This window comes from Eriocheir sinensis, chromosome 26, assembly GCF_024679095.1.
Source record: "Eriocheir sinensis breed Jianghai 21 chromosome 26, ASM2467909v1, whole genome shotgun sequence".
NCBI classification, from domain to species: domain Eukaryota; kingdom Metazoa; phylum Arthropoda; class Malacostraca; order Decapoda; family Varunidae; genus Eriocheir; species Eriocheir sinensis.
In genome coordinates this window covers 71,259-86,799 of record NC_066534.1, presented here as the reverse complement: position 1 = coordinate 86,799, position 15,541 = coordinate 71,259, and the positions used below count along the sequence as shown (strand labels likewise).

Below are 15,541 nucleotides of genomic sequence, written 5' to 3'. Positions count from 1 at the left end.
CGCGCCTGCCCGCACCTCCACACAGCCCACGCGCCCTGCCCCGCACCTCCACAGCCCACGCGCCCCTGCCCTGCACCTCCACACAGCCCACGCCCACCCTCCACACAGCCTGCATGCCCCACAGACCTCCACACAGCCCTGCACCTCACCTGCACCTCCACACAGCCCATGCCAGGCCTCACTGCACCTCCACACAGCCCACGCTACCTGCCCCAAGACCTCCACACAGCCCGTGCACCCCGCCTGCACCTCCACACAGCCTGCGCTCCGCCAAGACCTCCACACAGCCCACTACGCCCCTGCCTCAGACCTCCACACAGCCCACGCGCCCTGCCTTGCACCTCCACACAGCCCACGCGCCCTGCCCCGCACCTCCACACAGCCCACGCGCCCTGCCTTGCACCTCCACACAGCCCACGCGCCCTGCCTCGCACCTCCACACAGCCCACGCGCCCTGCCTTGCACCTCCACACAGCCCACGCGCCCCGCCCCGCACCTCCACACAGCCCACGCGCCCTGCCTTGCACCTCCACACAGCCCGCGCGCCCCGCCTTGCACCTCCACACAGCCTGCGCGCCCTGCCCCGCACCTCCACACAGCCCGCGCGCCCCGCCTTGCACCTCCACACAGCCCGCGCGCCCTGCCCCGCACCTCCACACAGCCCACGCGCCCTGCCCCGCACCTCCACACAGCCCACGCGCCCTGCCCCGCACCTCCACAGCCCAAGACTCCACACAGCCTCCACACACTCCACACACAGCCCCCTTCTGCGACCTCCACACAGCCCGCTGGCCCCACCTTTGCACCTCCACACAGCCCAGCCCTGCTGCCCACCTCCACACAGCCCAGGCCCGCCTTGCCCTCCTCACACAACCCCGCCTTGCACCTCCACACAGCCTGGCGCCCTGCCCTCAGACCTCCACACAGCCACGCCCTGCCCTGCCTCCACACAGCCCATACCGCCTTGCACCTCCACACAGCCCAGCGCCCTGCCCTGCACCTCCACACAGCCCACGCGCCTGCCCCTGCACCTCCACACAGCCCGTGCGCCTCTGGCCAGACCACACAGCCCATGCCTGCCTCCACACCTCCACACAGCCCAAGGCCTGGCCCCTGCACCTCCACAGCCCACGCGCCTGCCCCACCTCCACACAGCCCGCGCCTCTGCCCCAGACCTCCACACAGCCAGCCACCAGCCTTGCACCTCCACACAGCCCGCGCGCCCTGCCCCGCACCTCCACACAGCCCGCGCGCCCCGCCTTGCACCTCCACACAGCCTGCGCGCCCCGCCTTGCACCTCCACACAGCCCGCGCGCCCTGCCCCGCACCTCCACACAGCCCGCACGCCCTGCCCCGCACCTCCACACAGCCCACAGACCCCGCCTGCACCTCCACACACAGCCTGCGCCTGCCCCAGACCTCCACACAGCCCACGCGCTCTGCCCCTGCACCTCCACACAGCCCACGCGCCTGCCCCCACCTCCACACAGCCCACGCCACCTGCCCTGCACCTCCACACAGCCCACGCGCCCTGCCCGCACCTCCACACAGCCCACGCGCCTGCCCCTGCACCTCCACACAGCCCACGCGCCTGCCTGCACCTCCACACAGCCCACGCGCCCTGCCCTGCACCTCCACACAGCCCATGGCCCTGCCTCTGCACCTCCACACAGCCAGCGCCGCCCCTGCCTCAGACCTCCACAGCCCACGCGCCCTGCCCCCAGACCTCCACACAGCCCACGTGCCCTGCCTGCACCTCCACACAGCCCACGCGCCTCTGCCTTGCACCTCCACACAGCCCACGCGCCTACCTGCACCTCCACACAGCCCACGCTCTGCCTTGCACCTCCACACAGCCTGCAGCCCTGCCCCGCGACCTCCACACAGCCCACGCCAGCCTGAACCAGACCTCCACACAGCCCATGCGCCTGCCTCAGACCTCCACACAGCCCGCGCAGCCTCTGCCCCGCACCTCCACACAGCCCAAGGCCTCTGCCCCAGCACCTCCACACAGCCCTGCCCCAGGCCTTGCACCTCCACACAGCCCGCGCCGCCTGCCCCTGCACCTCCACACAGCCCGGGCCCCGCCTTTGCACCTCCACACAGCCTGCGCGCCCGCCTTGCACCTCCACACAGCCCACGCCACTCTGCCCCTGCACCTCCACACAGCCCGCACGCCTGCCCTGCACTCTCCACACAGCCCACAAGGCCCGCCTTGCACCTCCACACAGCCCACGCGCCTCTGCCCCAGACCTCCACACAGCCCACGCCCCTGCCCCAGACCTCCACACAGCCTGCCACGCCTCAGACTCCACACAGCCCAGCCTCACCAGCACCTCCACACAGCCCGCCCCTGCCAGACTCTCCACACAGCCCAAGGCCTGGCCTTGCACCTCCACACAGCCCACCCTCGCCTCTTTGCACCTCCACACAGCCTGCACGCCCTGCCCCTGCACCTCCACACAGCCCAGCCTACCTCCACACAGCCCACCTGCTCAGACCTCCACACAGCCTGCACTCCCTGCCTTGCACCTCCACACAGCCTGCACGCCTACCCAGACCTCCACACAGCCTGCACACCGCCCCGCACCTCCACACACAGCCCACGCTTGGCCCCAAGACCTCCACACAGCCCACGCGCCTGCCTGCACCTCCACACAGCCCACGTGCCCCTGCCCCTGCACCTCCACACAGCCCACGCGCCTGCCTCAGACCTCCACACAGCCCCACATACCCCGCCTTGCACCCACACAGCCTGCACGCCCCTGGGCCTCAGACCTCCACACAGCCCGCACAGACCCTACACAAGACCTCCACACAGCCCAGCCAGCCCTCCAGACCTCCACACAGCCCACGCCCCTGCCCCACACCTCCACAGCCTGCACCCCTGCCCTCACACCCCACACAGCCTGCGCGCCACCGCGACCTCCACACAGCCCACGCGCCCTGCCCTGACCTCCACAGCCAGACCCCTGCCCCGCACCTCCACACAGCCTGCGCGCCCCGCCTCGCACCTCCACACAGCCCACGCGCCCTGCCCCGCACCTCCACACAGCCCACGCGCCCTGCCCCGCACCTCCACACAGCCCACGCGCCCTGCCCCGCACCTCCACACAGCCCACGCGCCCTGCCCCGCACCTCCACACAGCCCGCGCACCCCGCCTCGCACCTCCACACAGCCCACGCCACCCTGCACCTCCACACACAGCCCACGCGCCTGCCTCACCTCCACACAGCCCACGCCTCTGCCTCGCGACCTCCACAGCCCACGCGCCCCTGCCCTCAAGACCTCCACACAGCCCACAGACCCCGCCTCGCACCTCCACACAGCCCGCGCACTGCCTGCCTGCACCTCCACACAGCCCACGCGCCTGCCCCAGACCTCCACACAGCCCACGCGCCTGCCCGCACCTCCACACAGCCTGCTCGCGCCCTGCCCCGCACCTCCACACAGCCCACGCGCCTTGCCCCGCACCTCCACACAGCCCACGCCAGCCTGCCCAAGCACCTCCACACAGCCCACGCGCCTGCCCCTGCACCTCCACACAGCCCACGCGCCCTGCCCCTTGACTCCACACAGCCTGCGCCCTGCCCGCCTGCACTCCACACACAGCCCACAGGGCCTGCCCTCACCTCCACACAGCCCACGCGCCTTGCCCCGCACCTCCACACAGCCTGCGCCGCCTGCCTGCACCTCCACACAGCCCATGCCGCCTGCCCCAAGACCTCCACACAGCCTGCGCCTGCCCCAAGACCTCCACACAGCCTGCGCGCCCTGCCCCGCACCTCCACACAGCCCGCACGCCCTGCCCCGCACCTCCACACAGCCCGCGCGCCCTGCCTCGCACCTCCACACAGCCTGCGCGCCCTGCCCCGCACCTCCACTCAGCCTGCGCGCCTGCCCCAGACCTCCACACAGCCTGCGCCTGCCCCACCTCCACACAGCCCATGCCTCTGCCCCGCACCTCCACACAGCCTGCGCGCCCCGCCCCGCACCTCCACACAGCCTGCGCGCCCTGCCTCGCACCTCCACACAGCCCACGCGCCCCGCCTCGCACCTCCACACAGCCTCCTGCCCCTGTGCCTCCACACAGCCTGCGCGCCTGCCCCGCACCTCCACACAGCCCACGCGCCCCGCCCTGCACCCCACACAGCCCACGCCACGCCCAAGACCTCCACACAGCCCACGCCACCAAGACCTCCACACAGCCCACAACTCTTGCAGCTCCACACAGCCCATGCGCCTGCCCTGCACCTCCACACAGCCCACGCACCCCGCCCTGACCTCCACACAGCCCACGCGCCTGCCCCTGCACCTCCACACAGCCCACGCCCCTGCCCCGCACCTCCACACAGCCCACACGCCCCGCCTGCACCTCCACACAGCCCACACTCGCCTTGCACCTCCACACAGCCGGCGCGCCTGCCTCAGACCTCCACACAGCCCACGCGCCCCTGCACTCCACACAGCCCATGCGCCCGCCTTGCACCTCCACACAGCCCACAGCCTGCCTTGCACCTCCACACAGCCCACAAGGCCTCCCACTCTCCACACAGCCCACGCTACCGCCTTGCACCTCCACACAGCCCATGCTACCCCTGCCTTGCACCTCCACACAGCCAGCGCCTGCCTCGACCTCCACACAGCCCAGCCCCGCCTCAACAGCTCCACACAGCCCCGCCTTGCCTCCACACAACCCACAAGGCCCAGACTCCTCCACACAGCCCACATACCACCTTGCACCTCCACACAGCCTGCGCCTGCCTCAGACCTCCACACAGCCCACAAGGCCTCTGCTTTGCACCTCCACACAGCCTGCGCCCTGCCTCGACCTCCACACAGCCCAAGGCCTGCCTTGCACCTCCACAGCCCGCGCCGCCTGCCCCGCACCTCCACACAGCCCACACAGCCGCCTTGCACCTCCACACAGCCTGCGCGCCCTGCCCCGCACCTCCACACAGCCCACAGCCCGCCTTGCACCTCCACACAGCCCACGCCCGCCCCCTGACCTCCACACAGCCCACGCGCCCCTGCACCTCCACACAGCCCAGGCCCTGCCTCGCACCTCCACACAGCCTGCGCGCCCTGCCTCGCACCTCCACACAGCCCACGCGCCCCGCCCCGCACCTCCACACAGCCCACGCGCCCCGCCCCGCACCTCCACACAGCCCGCGCGCCCCGCCTTGCACCTCCACACAGCCTGCGCGCCCCGCCTCGCACCTCCACACAGCCCGCGCGCCCCGCCCCGCACCTCCACACAGCCCACGCGCCCCGCCCCGCACCTCCACACAGCCCAAGGCCTCGCCAAGACCTCCACACAACCAAGTTTCCTTGAGGTGTCCAGGCACTTGTTTCTTCCTCACGACACAACTCGTCGTAGGTGACTTTATCTTCGCCAGGCAACTCGGACCTTTGAGGGTGACTGGTGGGATATTGTCTGCCCGCCACCACACCTCCCCTGCTACCAGACGGGGACAGACCCTGCCACCCCTGCAGCCCTGCCCTTGCCACCGGCGAGGGAAGGACGCGAGCGTGCTGAGTAGTGGGGCATCGAGTTGCTGTCTTCGAGGTTTTTAACACATTATAGCTGACACTCATTGATACGGTTTCAGTAATTACACCACTGGCAACAGTATTTCAGGTGAATTACTATTATTATGTTCACGTGTTTGTGGGGCCGCGTCTTATCTATTAGATTTTTCAGCTGTTGATTTTTCTGGTGTGTGGATGTTTAATATTTTTCTTGAGTAACATTGTTACGCATTTTATGTATAATCATTCATTTTCTTTTCTCCTTTCTTTTATGTGTTTTATTGCACAGTGGAGAAGTTTTGTCTTGCTAAGCCTCACTCATTATTCTTTTTCCTCTTTTATTATGCATTTTAGAAGCATCGGGGAGGAGTGAGCACATACTTAGCGGTGAATAATTATTACTTTAATTATCTTTGCAGCAATATTTTTTTTTCTTTTACCATTTTACTCATTTTACTAGTAACTCTTTTAATGGCAGAGAAACCTGACCCGCTGTGACAAGCTCTCACCGAGGACTATGAGGGGTGGGCAGAGAGAAAGAACAGTGCCGTCAAGGATAACGGCAACTGTTCTCATGTAAGGGGTTGGAGCAGTCTTCAAAGGGCGCCTCCTCCTTCTTCTACGCTGCATGAGCAACCAAGAGGTACTCACCTATACTAATCCCACAATGGCTTCTGCCCCTAATCACCCGCTAACAGCAACAGCAGTTAGGCCTTTCCCAGGGTAGCAAGGGAGGCAGATTATTCGGCCAGGGACTTCTTGTTTCAAAGTGAGATTGTCATGGACATTTCATTCGTGTCAAATCCGGGAGATGAAATATCTCTCAGCCGCTCGAAGGTCAATCCCGGGAATGGGAACGCCGGTCCTCATAAACAGGAGCGCGTTCACAGGACGGAAGGATTATGATGCGTTTCGGTCACTTTTTCTTGAAACACTTGGGGAAGATGGGCAACACAGCCTCGTAAAGGGTGTAAATTTTGCTGTGGACACTGTGCAAACCAGGCCTTTTTAATAGGCCAGTGGACGCCAATAGGCTATCTACTGATTTGATCTCGTGTTTTAATCAGGGAAACTAGACAGATGGAGAAACCATTACTGTAGCTAATGCTAGATTATTACTAGAGTTCCTTATGTACATGATTGTCCTTAAAGTTCCTCTTCGAAGGAGTGCAGTATCCCTTGACTACAGCCCCACTGGCAACCTACACGGTTTTATCAGCCAACTTTTATGGGCCTTTTTTTTCTTTTGCCGTCGACACATTTGTCAGGGAGGGGGGCCTTCGACCCTCTGACCTAAACCTTTTTGGGTGTCACCAGCGGTAATAATAATAATAAAAAAAAAAAAAAAAAATCCTTGGTGTGTTCTTTTACCCGTGGTTTAGGCAGAAATAGTCAGATAAATAGGTGGTTGGAAATTTGAGCTTCACGATCTTTTTTTTTCGCACAGAATGGTGCATAGTGATCGTCTCCAAAGACTAGCGCCGGCTTGAGGTTCAGCCTGACGCTGCTTTGTGTATCTTTCCACCACACGACTATAACCTGCATCCTCGCATCTACTAATTTATGTTTGGTTCCTAAGCTTTTGCCTGCATCTTTTTCATGCGAGAAGGGGAGTGCTTGAGTAATACTTTTCACTCTAACCCACTATTTTCTTTTATTGCTGAGTTGATGCAAGGCAGTCAGTCTTCTTAATTTAATTGGAGCCGTAATAACCGAGGGTGTAGACTAACATAGGGATAGGTACAATTTAACCTTGAACCTCATGTGCTTCTGCTTAAAACAGACTTTTTCTCTGCACTAACAGACTTAACTTGAGCAGATGCTGCCCCTAACTTTTATTGTAACCAGCATGTGAATATCTGTAAGCTTTGGAAGTAAGCAGACAAGTCTTACTTACCCTTTGCTTGACATACCACTGTTACCCGTTACGGGAATTATTTTTGGCGTCAACGATGTCAGTCATCCACGTTCGTTACGAGCGGGGGATAGGTGGAAATTTGTCTTTTTAATTTGATGTTTATTAATGCTGGAATTACTTTAATCAATTATGCTGGAGTTACATATTTCAGTGAGATTTGTTACAACAGTGATTTCACAGCTTGGTGACAGGATTTTCTTTTATAGTACTGTAGACCTGAAAAACGGAGTATTAGGAGTTAGTGGTGCTGACTGCCGATGCTTCTAAGGTTCTCCAGACTTGTCCTTGTTATCACATTGTAACTATTAGGAGACTACGGATAACATTACCTCTTTTCACACAACCTTATCTATTGTTGTAAACCCCACCCGTCTCAAAGGCGTGCCGAGGGTAACGACACTGGCAATTAATTGTCACGCAACGGATGAGTGTTTCTCTGCGACAGTTTTGTGTCCAGGTGTGACTCGAAGGTTCAGTGTGTAGCAGGCAACGGTACACCGGACCTGACGTGAGACAGCAGTTCGCGCCTTAAACATTAACTATAACACTGAACACCAACTACTTAGAAAAGTAAAAAACAGCTAACAAAAAGGCTAACAGACTATTCAAGAGTTAAGAATTTAGTGGTTAGGGCAAAGGAGGAGGCTGTTGGGCAGGCCTAAAGGCTGTGTGGTGGAGGGGAAAAGGAAGGGAATGCATTGAGGTCAGATGAGACAAAGGAGGAGGAGGAGGAAGAGGAGGAGGAGGAGGAGGAGGTTCATTGGAAGAAGAGGCACTTGCAAACCTGCAGCACACTGGCCCCCTGCAGTGCATCCTCCCTGACCGTGGCGGTGCAGGACGGCAGCGTGAAGACCTGGGAGTTGTCGTTCACATCGGTGATCGTTAAATTGACCAGGGCCGTGGCGGACAGTGGCGGCACCCCTCCGTCTGTGGCCACGACCATCGTTACCACCTGCTGCACGTGCCCAAAGTCCACCTCAGCGCCTATGCTTATCACACCTGTGGCAGAAAGGGGGCGGCGTGAGGGCTTGCGGAGAATGAGAGCGTCACACCCACTCGCCAAAGACTGATTCAATTTTCAGCTGTAAAATCCAACTAACAGGTTCATCATCATCTTGTTTAACGTCCATTTTCACTCTGCACTTTATGGGTCTCCTCCATTCTACTCTGTCTTCTGCCTGATGCTCATCCACTCCCATCAGTGCCAAGTCTTCCTGTATCCACCCTCTCCACTTCCTATCCTGCTTCCTTCACCCTTAACTAACAGGTTATTGGTATATATTCCTGAGCGGTTGGATGCTTTATGGGTCTCCTCCATTCTACTCTGTCTTCTGCCTGATGCTCATCCACTCCCATCAGTGCCAAGTCTTCCTGTATTCACCCTCTCCACTTCCTATCCTTCTGCTTCCTTCACCCTTAACTAACAGGTTATTGGTATATATTCCTGAGCGGTTGGATGCTTTATGGCTCTCCTCCATTCTATGCTGTCTTCTGCCTGATGCTCATCCACTCCCATCAGTGCCAAGTCTTCCTGTATACACCCTCTCCACTTCCTATAATTCTGCTTCCTTCACCCTTAACTAACAGGTCATTGATATATATTGCAGAGTGATTTGGAATGTGTAAGAAATGTATAGTTTATAGTGGCCTTGTACCTTCCTTTTCCTATATCTCCAAGCTGAATATCACTTCCATACTTTGTTTTTTGCTACCCTCTGAGCCTTAGTTATGCCCATAGCAGACCAGCGCACCTTTCTACCGTTCCATTCTTACTGGCCTAGGGTTACTTAGAGTCCCAGCAAGATAATGATTGCTATGTAAAACGTTATGTATTATTACAAATTTTAACCCCTTGAGTGTGGATTTCCTACCAGAAGACGTCACCAAGTTACAGGAATGGGACAAAAAGTGGCTGCTACAATTCAATGAAGAAAAATGTAAAGTCCTGCACCTTGGGAGGGGATATCCAGCACACCAATACCACATGGGAAACACTCCACTATCCACCACAGAGGCAGAGAAAGACCTGGGAGTGTATGTTACCAGGCTACCAGTGAAGGGATATCCAGCACACCAATACCACATGGGAAACACTCCACTATCCACCACAGAGGCAGAGAAAGACCTGGGAGTGTATGTTACCAGGCTACCAGTGAAGGGATATCCAGCACATCAATACCACATGGGAAACACTCCACTATCCACCACAGAGGCAGAGGAAGACCTGGGAGTGTATGTTACCAGGCTACCAGTGAAGGGATATCCAGCACACCAATACCACATGGGAAACACTCCACCATCCACCACAGAGGCAGAGAAAGACCTGGGAGTATATGTTACCAGGCTACCAGAGAAAGGATATCCAGCATACCAATACCACATGGGAAACACTCCACTATCCACCACAGAGGCAGAGAAAGACCTGGGAGTGTATGTTACCAGGCTACCAGTGAAGGGATATCCAGCACATCAATACCACATGGGAAACACTCCACTATCCACCACAGAGGCAGAGAAAGACCTGGGACTATATGTTACCAGGCTACCAGTAAAGGGATATTCAGCACACCAATACCACATGGGAAACACTCCACTATCCACCACAGAGGCAGAGAAAGACCTGGGACTATATGTTACCAGGCTACCAGTGAAGGGATATCCAGCACACCAATACCACATAGGAAACACTCCACTATCCACCACAGAGGCAGAGAAAGACCTGGGAGTGTATGTTACCAGGCTACCAGTGAAGGGATATCCAGCACACCAATACCACATGGGAAACACTCCACTATCCACCACAGAGGCAGAGAAAGACCTGGGAGTATATGTTACCAGGCTACCAGTGAAGGGATATCCAGCACACCAATACCACATGGGAAACACTCCACTATCCACCACAGAGGCAGAGAAAGACCTGGGAGTATATGTTACCAGGCTACCAGTGAAGGGATATCCAACATACCAATACCACATGGGAAACACTCCACTATCCACCACAGAGGCAGAGAAAGACCTGGGAGTGTATGTTACCAGGCTACCAGTGAAGGGATATCCAACATACCAATACCACATGGGAAACACTCCACTATCCACCACAGAGGCAGAGAAAGACATGGGAGTGTATGTTACCAGGCTACCAGTGAAGGGATATCCAGCACACCAATACCACATGGGAAACACTCCACTATCCACCACAGAGGCAGAGAAAGACCTGGGAGTGTATGTTACCAGGTGAAGGGATATCCAGCACACCAATACCACATGGGAAACACTCCATTATCCACCACAGAGGCAGAGAAAGACCTGGGAGTGTATGTTACCAGGCTACCAGTGAAGGGATATCCAGCACACCAATACCACATGGGAAACACTCCATTATCCACCACAGAGGCAGAGAAAGACCTGGGAGTATATGTTACCAGGCTACCAGTGAAAGCCAAATCCGTGCCATTTGCAGCAGACGGGTTAATGTGTTATCTGAGAAATGAGTGTATGACCTCCAAGTCCATTGATGTATGTGTGTGTGTGTGATAATACTGCTTGGTGTGGGTGCTCACCGATTGGGGCGTCCTCCCTGATGAAGAACTGTGCATGCTTCCTGGCACAGTGCGGGGGTCCTCGTGCGGGGGCAGCAGGAAGATGGTAACCAGCACATCTGCGTGGTGGTGTGGGGAGCCGCTATCCTCACCACGGATGAAGAACTGGTACATTTCATTCTCTGTAAGATTCTGGAAGTTCACCGATGCTTATAGAACTTATGGAACAGTCTCTCTTTATATGGTAATCACTTGTGCGTCCAAATTCACTTTTTAACAGTCATGAAGGCAGATCAAGATACAAAATTGGAAGATAAAACTGGTACATTCATTCTCTGTAAGATTCTGGAAGTTCACCGATGCTTATGGAACTAATGGAACAGTTTCTCTATATACAGTAATAACTTGTGCGTCCAAATTCACACTTTTTACAGTAAAGAAGGGAGATAAAGATACAAAATTGGAAGATAAAACTTGTACATTCATTCACTGTAAGATTTTGGAAGTTCACCGATGCTTATGGAACTAATGGAACAGTTTCTCTATATACAGTAATAACTTGTGCGTCCAAACTCACACTTTTTACAGTAAAGAAGGGAGATCAAGATACAAAATTGGAAGATAAAACTGGAACATTCATTCTCTGTAAGATTTTGGAAGTTCACTGATGCTTATAGAACTAATGGAACAGTTTCTCTTTATATGGTAATAACTTGTGCGTCCAAACTCACACTTTTTACAGTAAAGGAGACAGATCAAGATACAAGATTGGAAGATAAAACTGGTACATTCATTCTCTGTAAGATTCTGGAAGTTCATCAATGCTTATGGAACTAATGGAACAGTTTCCAGAGCTGGGATTCTGTAGAAAAAATCTACCACCGGTATCGGTAGTCGGTAGCGAGCCGCGTCCAATCGGTATCGGTAGATCGGTAGATTTTTCAGAAATCTACCGATCGGTATAGATTCGGTATCGGTAGATTAAAAAACTTTTTTAATGTAAAATAAAGTTTAAAAAAGGAAAATCACTTGAAAAGTTAAAAGCACAAAACGATTAAGTGCTGCTGCGCGGGGTGGACTTAAAAACACTGCCACTTAAAACACTAGGCGATGAGGCTGAGCACGTTGTCGAGAGCGTAGGAGCTAGAGCGTAGGTGTAGGCTACTCGCGTCGGCAGGCCAAACACGAGTGGGGCTCCCGCCAAAACTTTTGGCGGGAGCGAGAATCTGCTAGGTCGTGGCTGCCTCTGATTGGCTGAGAACGCCCAGAACGGCCGGTGATTGGCTAAGCGTGATGACGTCAAAGTAATACCTGGAATTTCCTGCTAACTGCTTCCCATAGATGCGCTCGAACGTGTTGAAACTTGTCCGTTTCATTTTGCCGGGGTCGTCTTCTCTTAAGTCTTAACACAAAAGTCACGCGAGATCTTTTTCAATCTAACGATACCGATTGACTGCCAATCATGCGATCGGTAGCGGTATTCGGTAGTTTCTTCAAAATACCGAATGATCGGTATCGGTAGCAGTAATCTACCGCCGGTAGTACCGATCCCAAATGTCAATCGGTAGTCCCAGCTCTGACAGTTTCTCTATATACAGTAATAACTTGTGCGTCCAAATTCACACTTTTTACAGTAAAGAAGGGAGATCAAGATACAAAATTGGAAGATAAAACTGGTACATTCATTCTCTGTAAGATTCTGGAAGTTCATTGATGCTTGTAGGACTAATGGAACAGTCTCTCTATATACAGTAATAACTTGTGCATCCAAACTCACACTTTTTACAGTAAAGAAGGCAGATCAAGATACAAAATTGGAAGAACACAGAAATACTAACTGTTACAAAGAAAAATGATGACACAGAGAAAATAAAGACAGAAAATGAACATACCAGAGAAATAACAAGACTCAGAACACAGAAATACTAACTGTTATGAAGGAAAATGATGACACAGAGAAAATAAAGACAGAAAATGAACATACCAGAGAAATAACAAGACTCAGAACACAGAAATACTAACTGTTATGAAGGAAAATGATGACACAGAGAAAATGTAGGTACAAAATGAACATCTGACGTGCAGTGAACTTTGAGGTAGAGGGTAGAAGACCAGCAGGAAGGCCAAGGAAGACATGGAGGAAGATATGAGGAGACTGAACATCACGGAAGAAATAGCTATGGACCGGCAACAGTGGAGGAGACTCATATCCCGCCCACCATAGGGAATAAATGGACGTTAAACGATGATGATGATGATGATGAAAAACTGACTCTACGCCCCTGCCTGCGAGTGAGTCTTGGATGAATTACCTTGGCTGTGGATGCTCTGGGCCGCAGTGACCTCGCCGGTGGTTGGGTTGACCGGGAAGAGCTCCAGGGCCTCGGAACTGTTGGCTTCATACATGCAGTACCTCACTTCACTGTTGACCCCTTCACTGGCCTCAACCTGTGATGGAGAGAATGTGCCAAAATTAGTAGCTAGGAAAGGGTGCATTGAAATTAAGGCATGTATCCTCGCTCTCTTTCACTGTTCACTCCTTCACCTGCGTCACTGCCCTCAACCTGTGATGGAGAGCATAGACATAATGTGACAACCAAATTCTGCAGCTAGCTAAGGGAAATGAGACAAAAAATATTACACTTACAGGTTCTTAAGAGGGATATGTATGTAGGTTAGAAAAGAGAAAACATCCTCACTGTTGGCCAAATACACAATGGATTATATAGTAAACCTCATAGCCCTTGACAGACAATGGACACAGCATAACAGCCAAAATGAGTAGCTAGGTAAAGGGCATAGACAAAAAATATTACACTTACAGGTTCTTAAGAGGGATATATATGTAGGTTAGAAAAGAGAAAACGACCTCACTGTGTGCTGGCCAAATAAACAATGGATTATATAGTAAACCTAATGGCCCTTTACAGAGAATGGACACAGCATAACAGCCAAAATGAGTAGCTAGGTGAGGGTACTTATGTAAGACCTTCATCTGTCTCAACAACTATTTCGCAAGGCCACGCAGGAGATAGTCAGCTTCTAATGAGTGTTTCTGGACGTTCATGGTACATAAGCCTTGCCACACTACCACTAGGGAATACAAACACAGCCTTCATCCTCTTCCCTGCAATCTTACATTTTTTTCATTAATTTAGTCTTCATTCTATTTTTTTTTTGCTTGATTTTTCTCTTCCTCTTCCTCATCTCTTTTTTTCTCTCTGCTTCTCTTCCTGTTTCCCTATATTCTCCTCCCTGTTCCCCACCTTGAGAGTGATCGTCCTGGGAGCCATGTCAGTGCCTGGTACTCCAGCAGCGTAAAGACTGGTGGGTTTTCGTTCCTGTCGCGCACCGGCACATGCACCGCCGTGAAGCTGGCCCGGCCCCCCTCGTCCATCACAGGCACCTTGAGGCTGTGCACGGGCAGGGACTCACAATCCAGGGGTGTCTCAGTGTATAGATTGCCTGGGAAGGGGTGAAGTCTGTATGGTATAAATCAATGACCTCACATTGTTATATAGAAAGTCTCATTACTAAGTAAGCAAATATGAGTTTTTTGAGTCAAGATGTTTGGTAACTATTCAGGGCTTTGTTAGGTTAGGTTAAGTTTAGGGTGTCTTTCCATATGAATCAACAAAGAATGACCTCACATTGTTATATAGAAAGTCTCATTACTAAGGAAGCAAATATGAGTTTTCTGAGTCAAGATGTATGGTAACTATTCAGGGCTTTGTTAGGTTAGGTTAAGTTTAGGGTGTCTTTCCATATGAATCAACAAAGAATGACCTCACATTGTTATATAGAAAGTCTCATTAGTAAGGAAACAAATACGAGTTTTCTGGGTCAAGCGTTTGGTAATCATTAAAGGCTTTGTTGGGGTAGGTTAAGTTAGAATGTCTTTCAATATAAATCAACAAAGAATGACCTCGCTACCTAAAGCTTTTGAATCAATCCTTAACCAGAAGATTCAAAAGCACCTTTCCCCTTCTAACCTTCTATCTGATCGCCAGTATGGATTCCGCAAGGGGCGTTCTACTGGCGATCTTCTTGCTCTCTTAACTGACTCTTGGTCATCCTCTCTTAGCCGTTTCGGTGAAAATTTCTCTGTTGCGCTAGACATATCGAAAGCCTTCGATAGAGTCTGGCACCAGTCTTTGCTTTCTAAACTGCCCTCTTTCGGATTCTATCCCTCTCTCTGTTCCTTTATCTCCAGTTTCCTTTCCGGCCGTTCTATCTCTGCAGTGGTAGACGGTCACTGCTCTTCCCCTAAACCTATCAACAGTGGTGTTCCACAGGGCTCTGTCCTATCACCCACTCTCTTCCTGTTATTCATCAATGATCTTCTTTCCATAACAAACTGTCCTGTCCACTCATACGCCGACGACTCCATTCTGCATTATTCAACTTCTTTCAATAGAAGACCCTCTCAACAGGAAGTACACAACCCCAGACTGGAGGCTGCAGAACACTTAACCTCAGACCTTGCTATCATTTCCGACAGGGGCAGAAGGAACCTTGTGTCCTTCAATGCCTCAAAAACTCAATTTCTCC

General features: G+C 53.8%; 1 protein-coding gene and 1 long non-coding RNA gene across 8 annotated transcripts in view; both read right to left on the bottom strand.

Annotated features, from left to right (window-relative positions):
* The window catches only part of LOC127003651 (protocadherin Fat 1-like), a 33,618-nt gene extending 19,153 nt beyond the window's left edge, over nucleotides 1-14,465 (bottom strand). The window contains exons 1-4 of one of the 3 annotated variants that reach the window (XM_050870557.1): nucleotides 14,257-14,465; nucleotides 13,303-13,438; nucleotides 11,012-11,172; nucleotides 8,236-8,450 (exon numbers count right to left, since the gene is read on the bottom strand). In XM_050870557.1, the coding sequence (XP_050726514.1) occupies nucleotides 8,445-8,450; nucleotides 11,012-11,172; nucleotides 13,303-13,438; nucleotides 14,257-14,283 (330 nt within the window). In that variant the 5' untranslated portion in view covers nucleotides 14,284-14,465 and the 3' untranslated portion in view covers nucleotides 8,236-8,444. Of the gene's footprint in view, nucleotides 1-8,235; nucleotides 8,451-11,011; nucleotides 11,173-13,302; nucleotides 13,439-14,256 lie in introns of those variants that run through there. The other 2 variants (XM_050870556.1, XM_050870555.1) reach the window with 2 other exon arrangements.
* On the bottom strand, nucleotides 9,581-10,884 carry LOC127003652 (uncharacterized). Of its 5 annotated transcripts, none has more exons than XR_007757181.1 (4): nucleotides 10,758-10,884; nucleotides 10,171-10,269; nucleotides 9,874-9,972; nucleotides 9,581-9,675 (listed from the first exon to the last, which is right to left on the bottom strand). It is a non-coding gene; the product is annotated as an uncharacterized LOC127003652 (long non-coding RNA). The 5 variants fall into 5 exon arrangements; XR_007757178.1 differs by having other exon boundaries at nucleotides 10,171-10,368; nucleotides 10,758-10,869; XR_007757180.1 differs by lacking the exon at nucleotides 10,758-10,884 and adding an exon at nucleotides 10,567-10,583 and having other exon boundaries at nucleotides 10,171-10,368.
* Nucleotides 14,466-15,541: the final 1,076 nt, after the last annotated feature.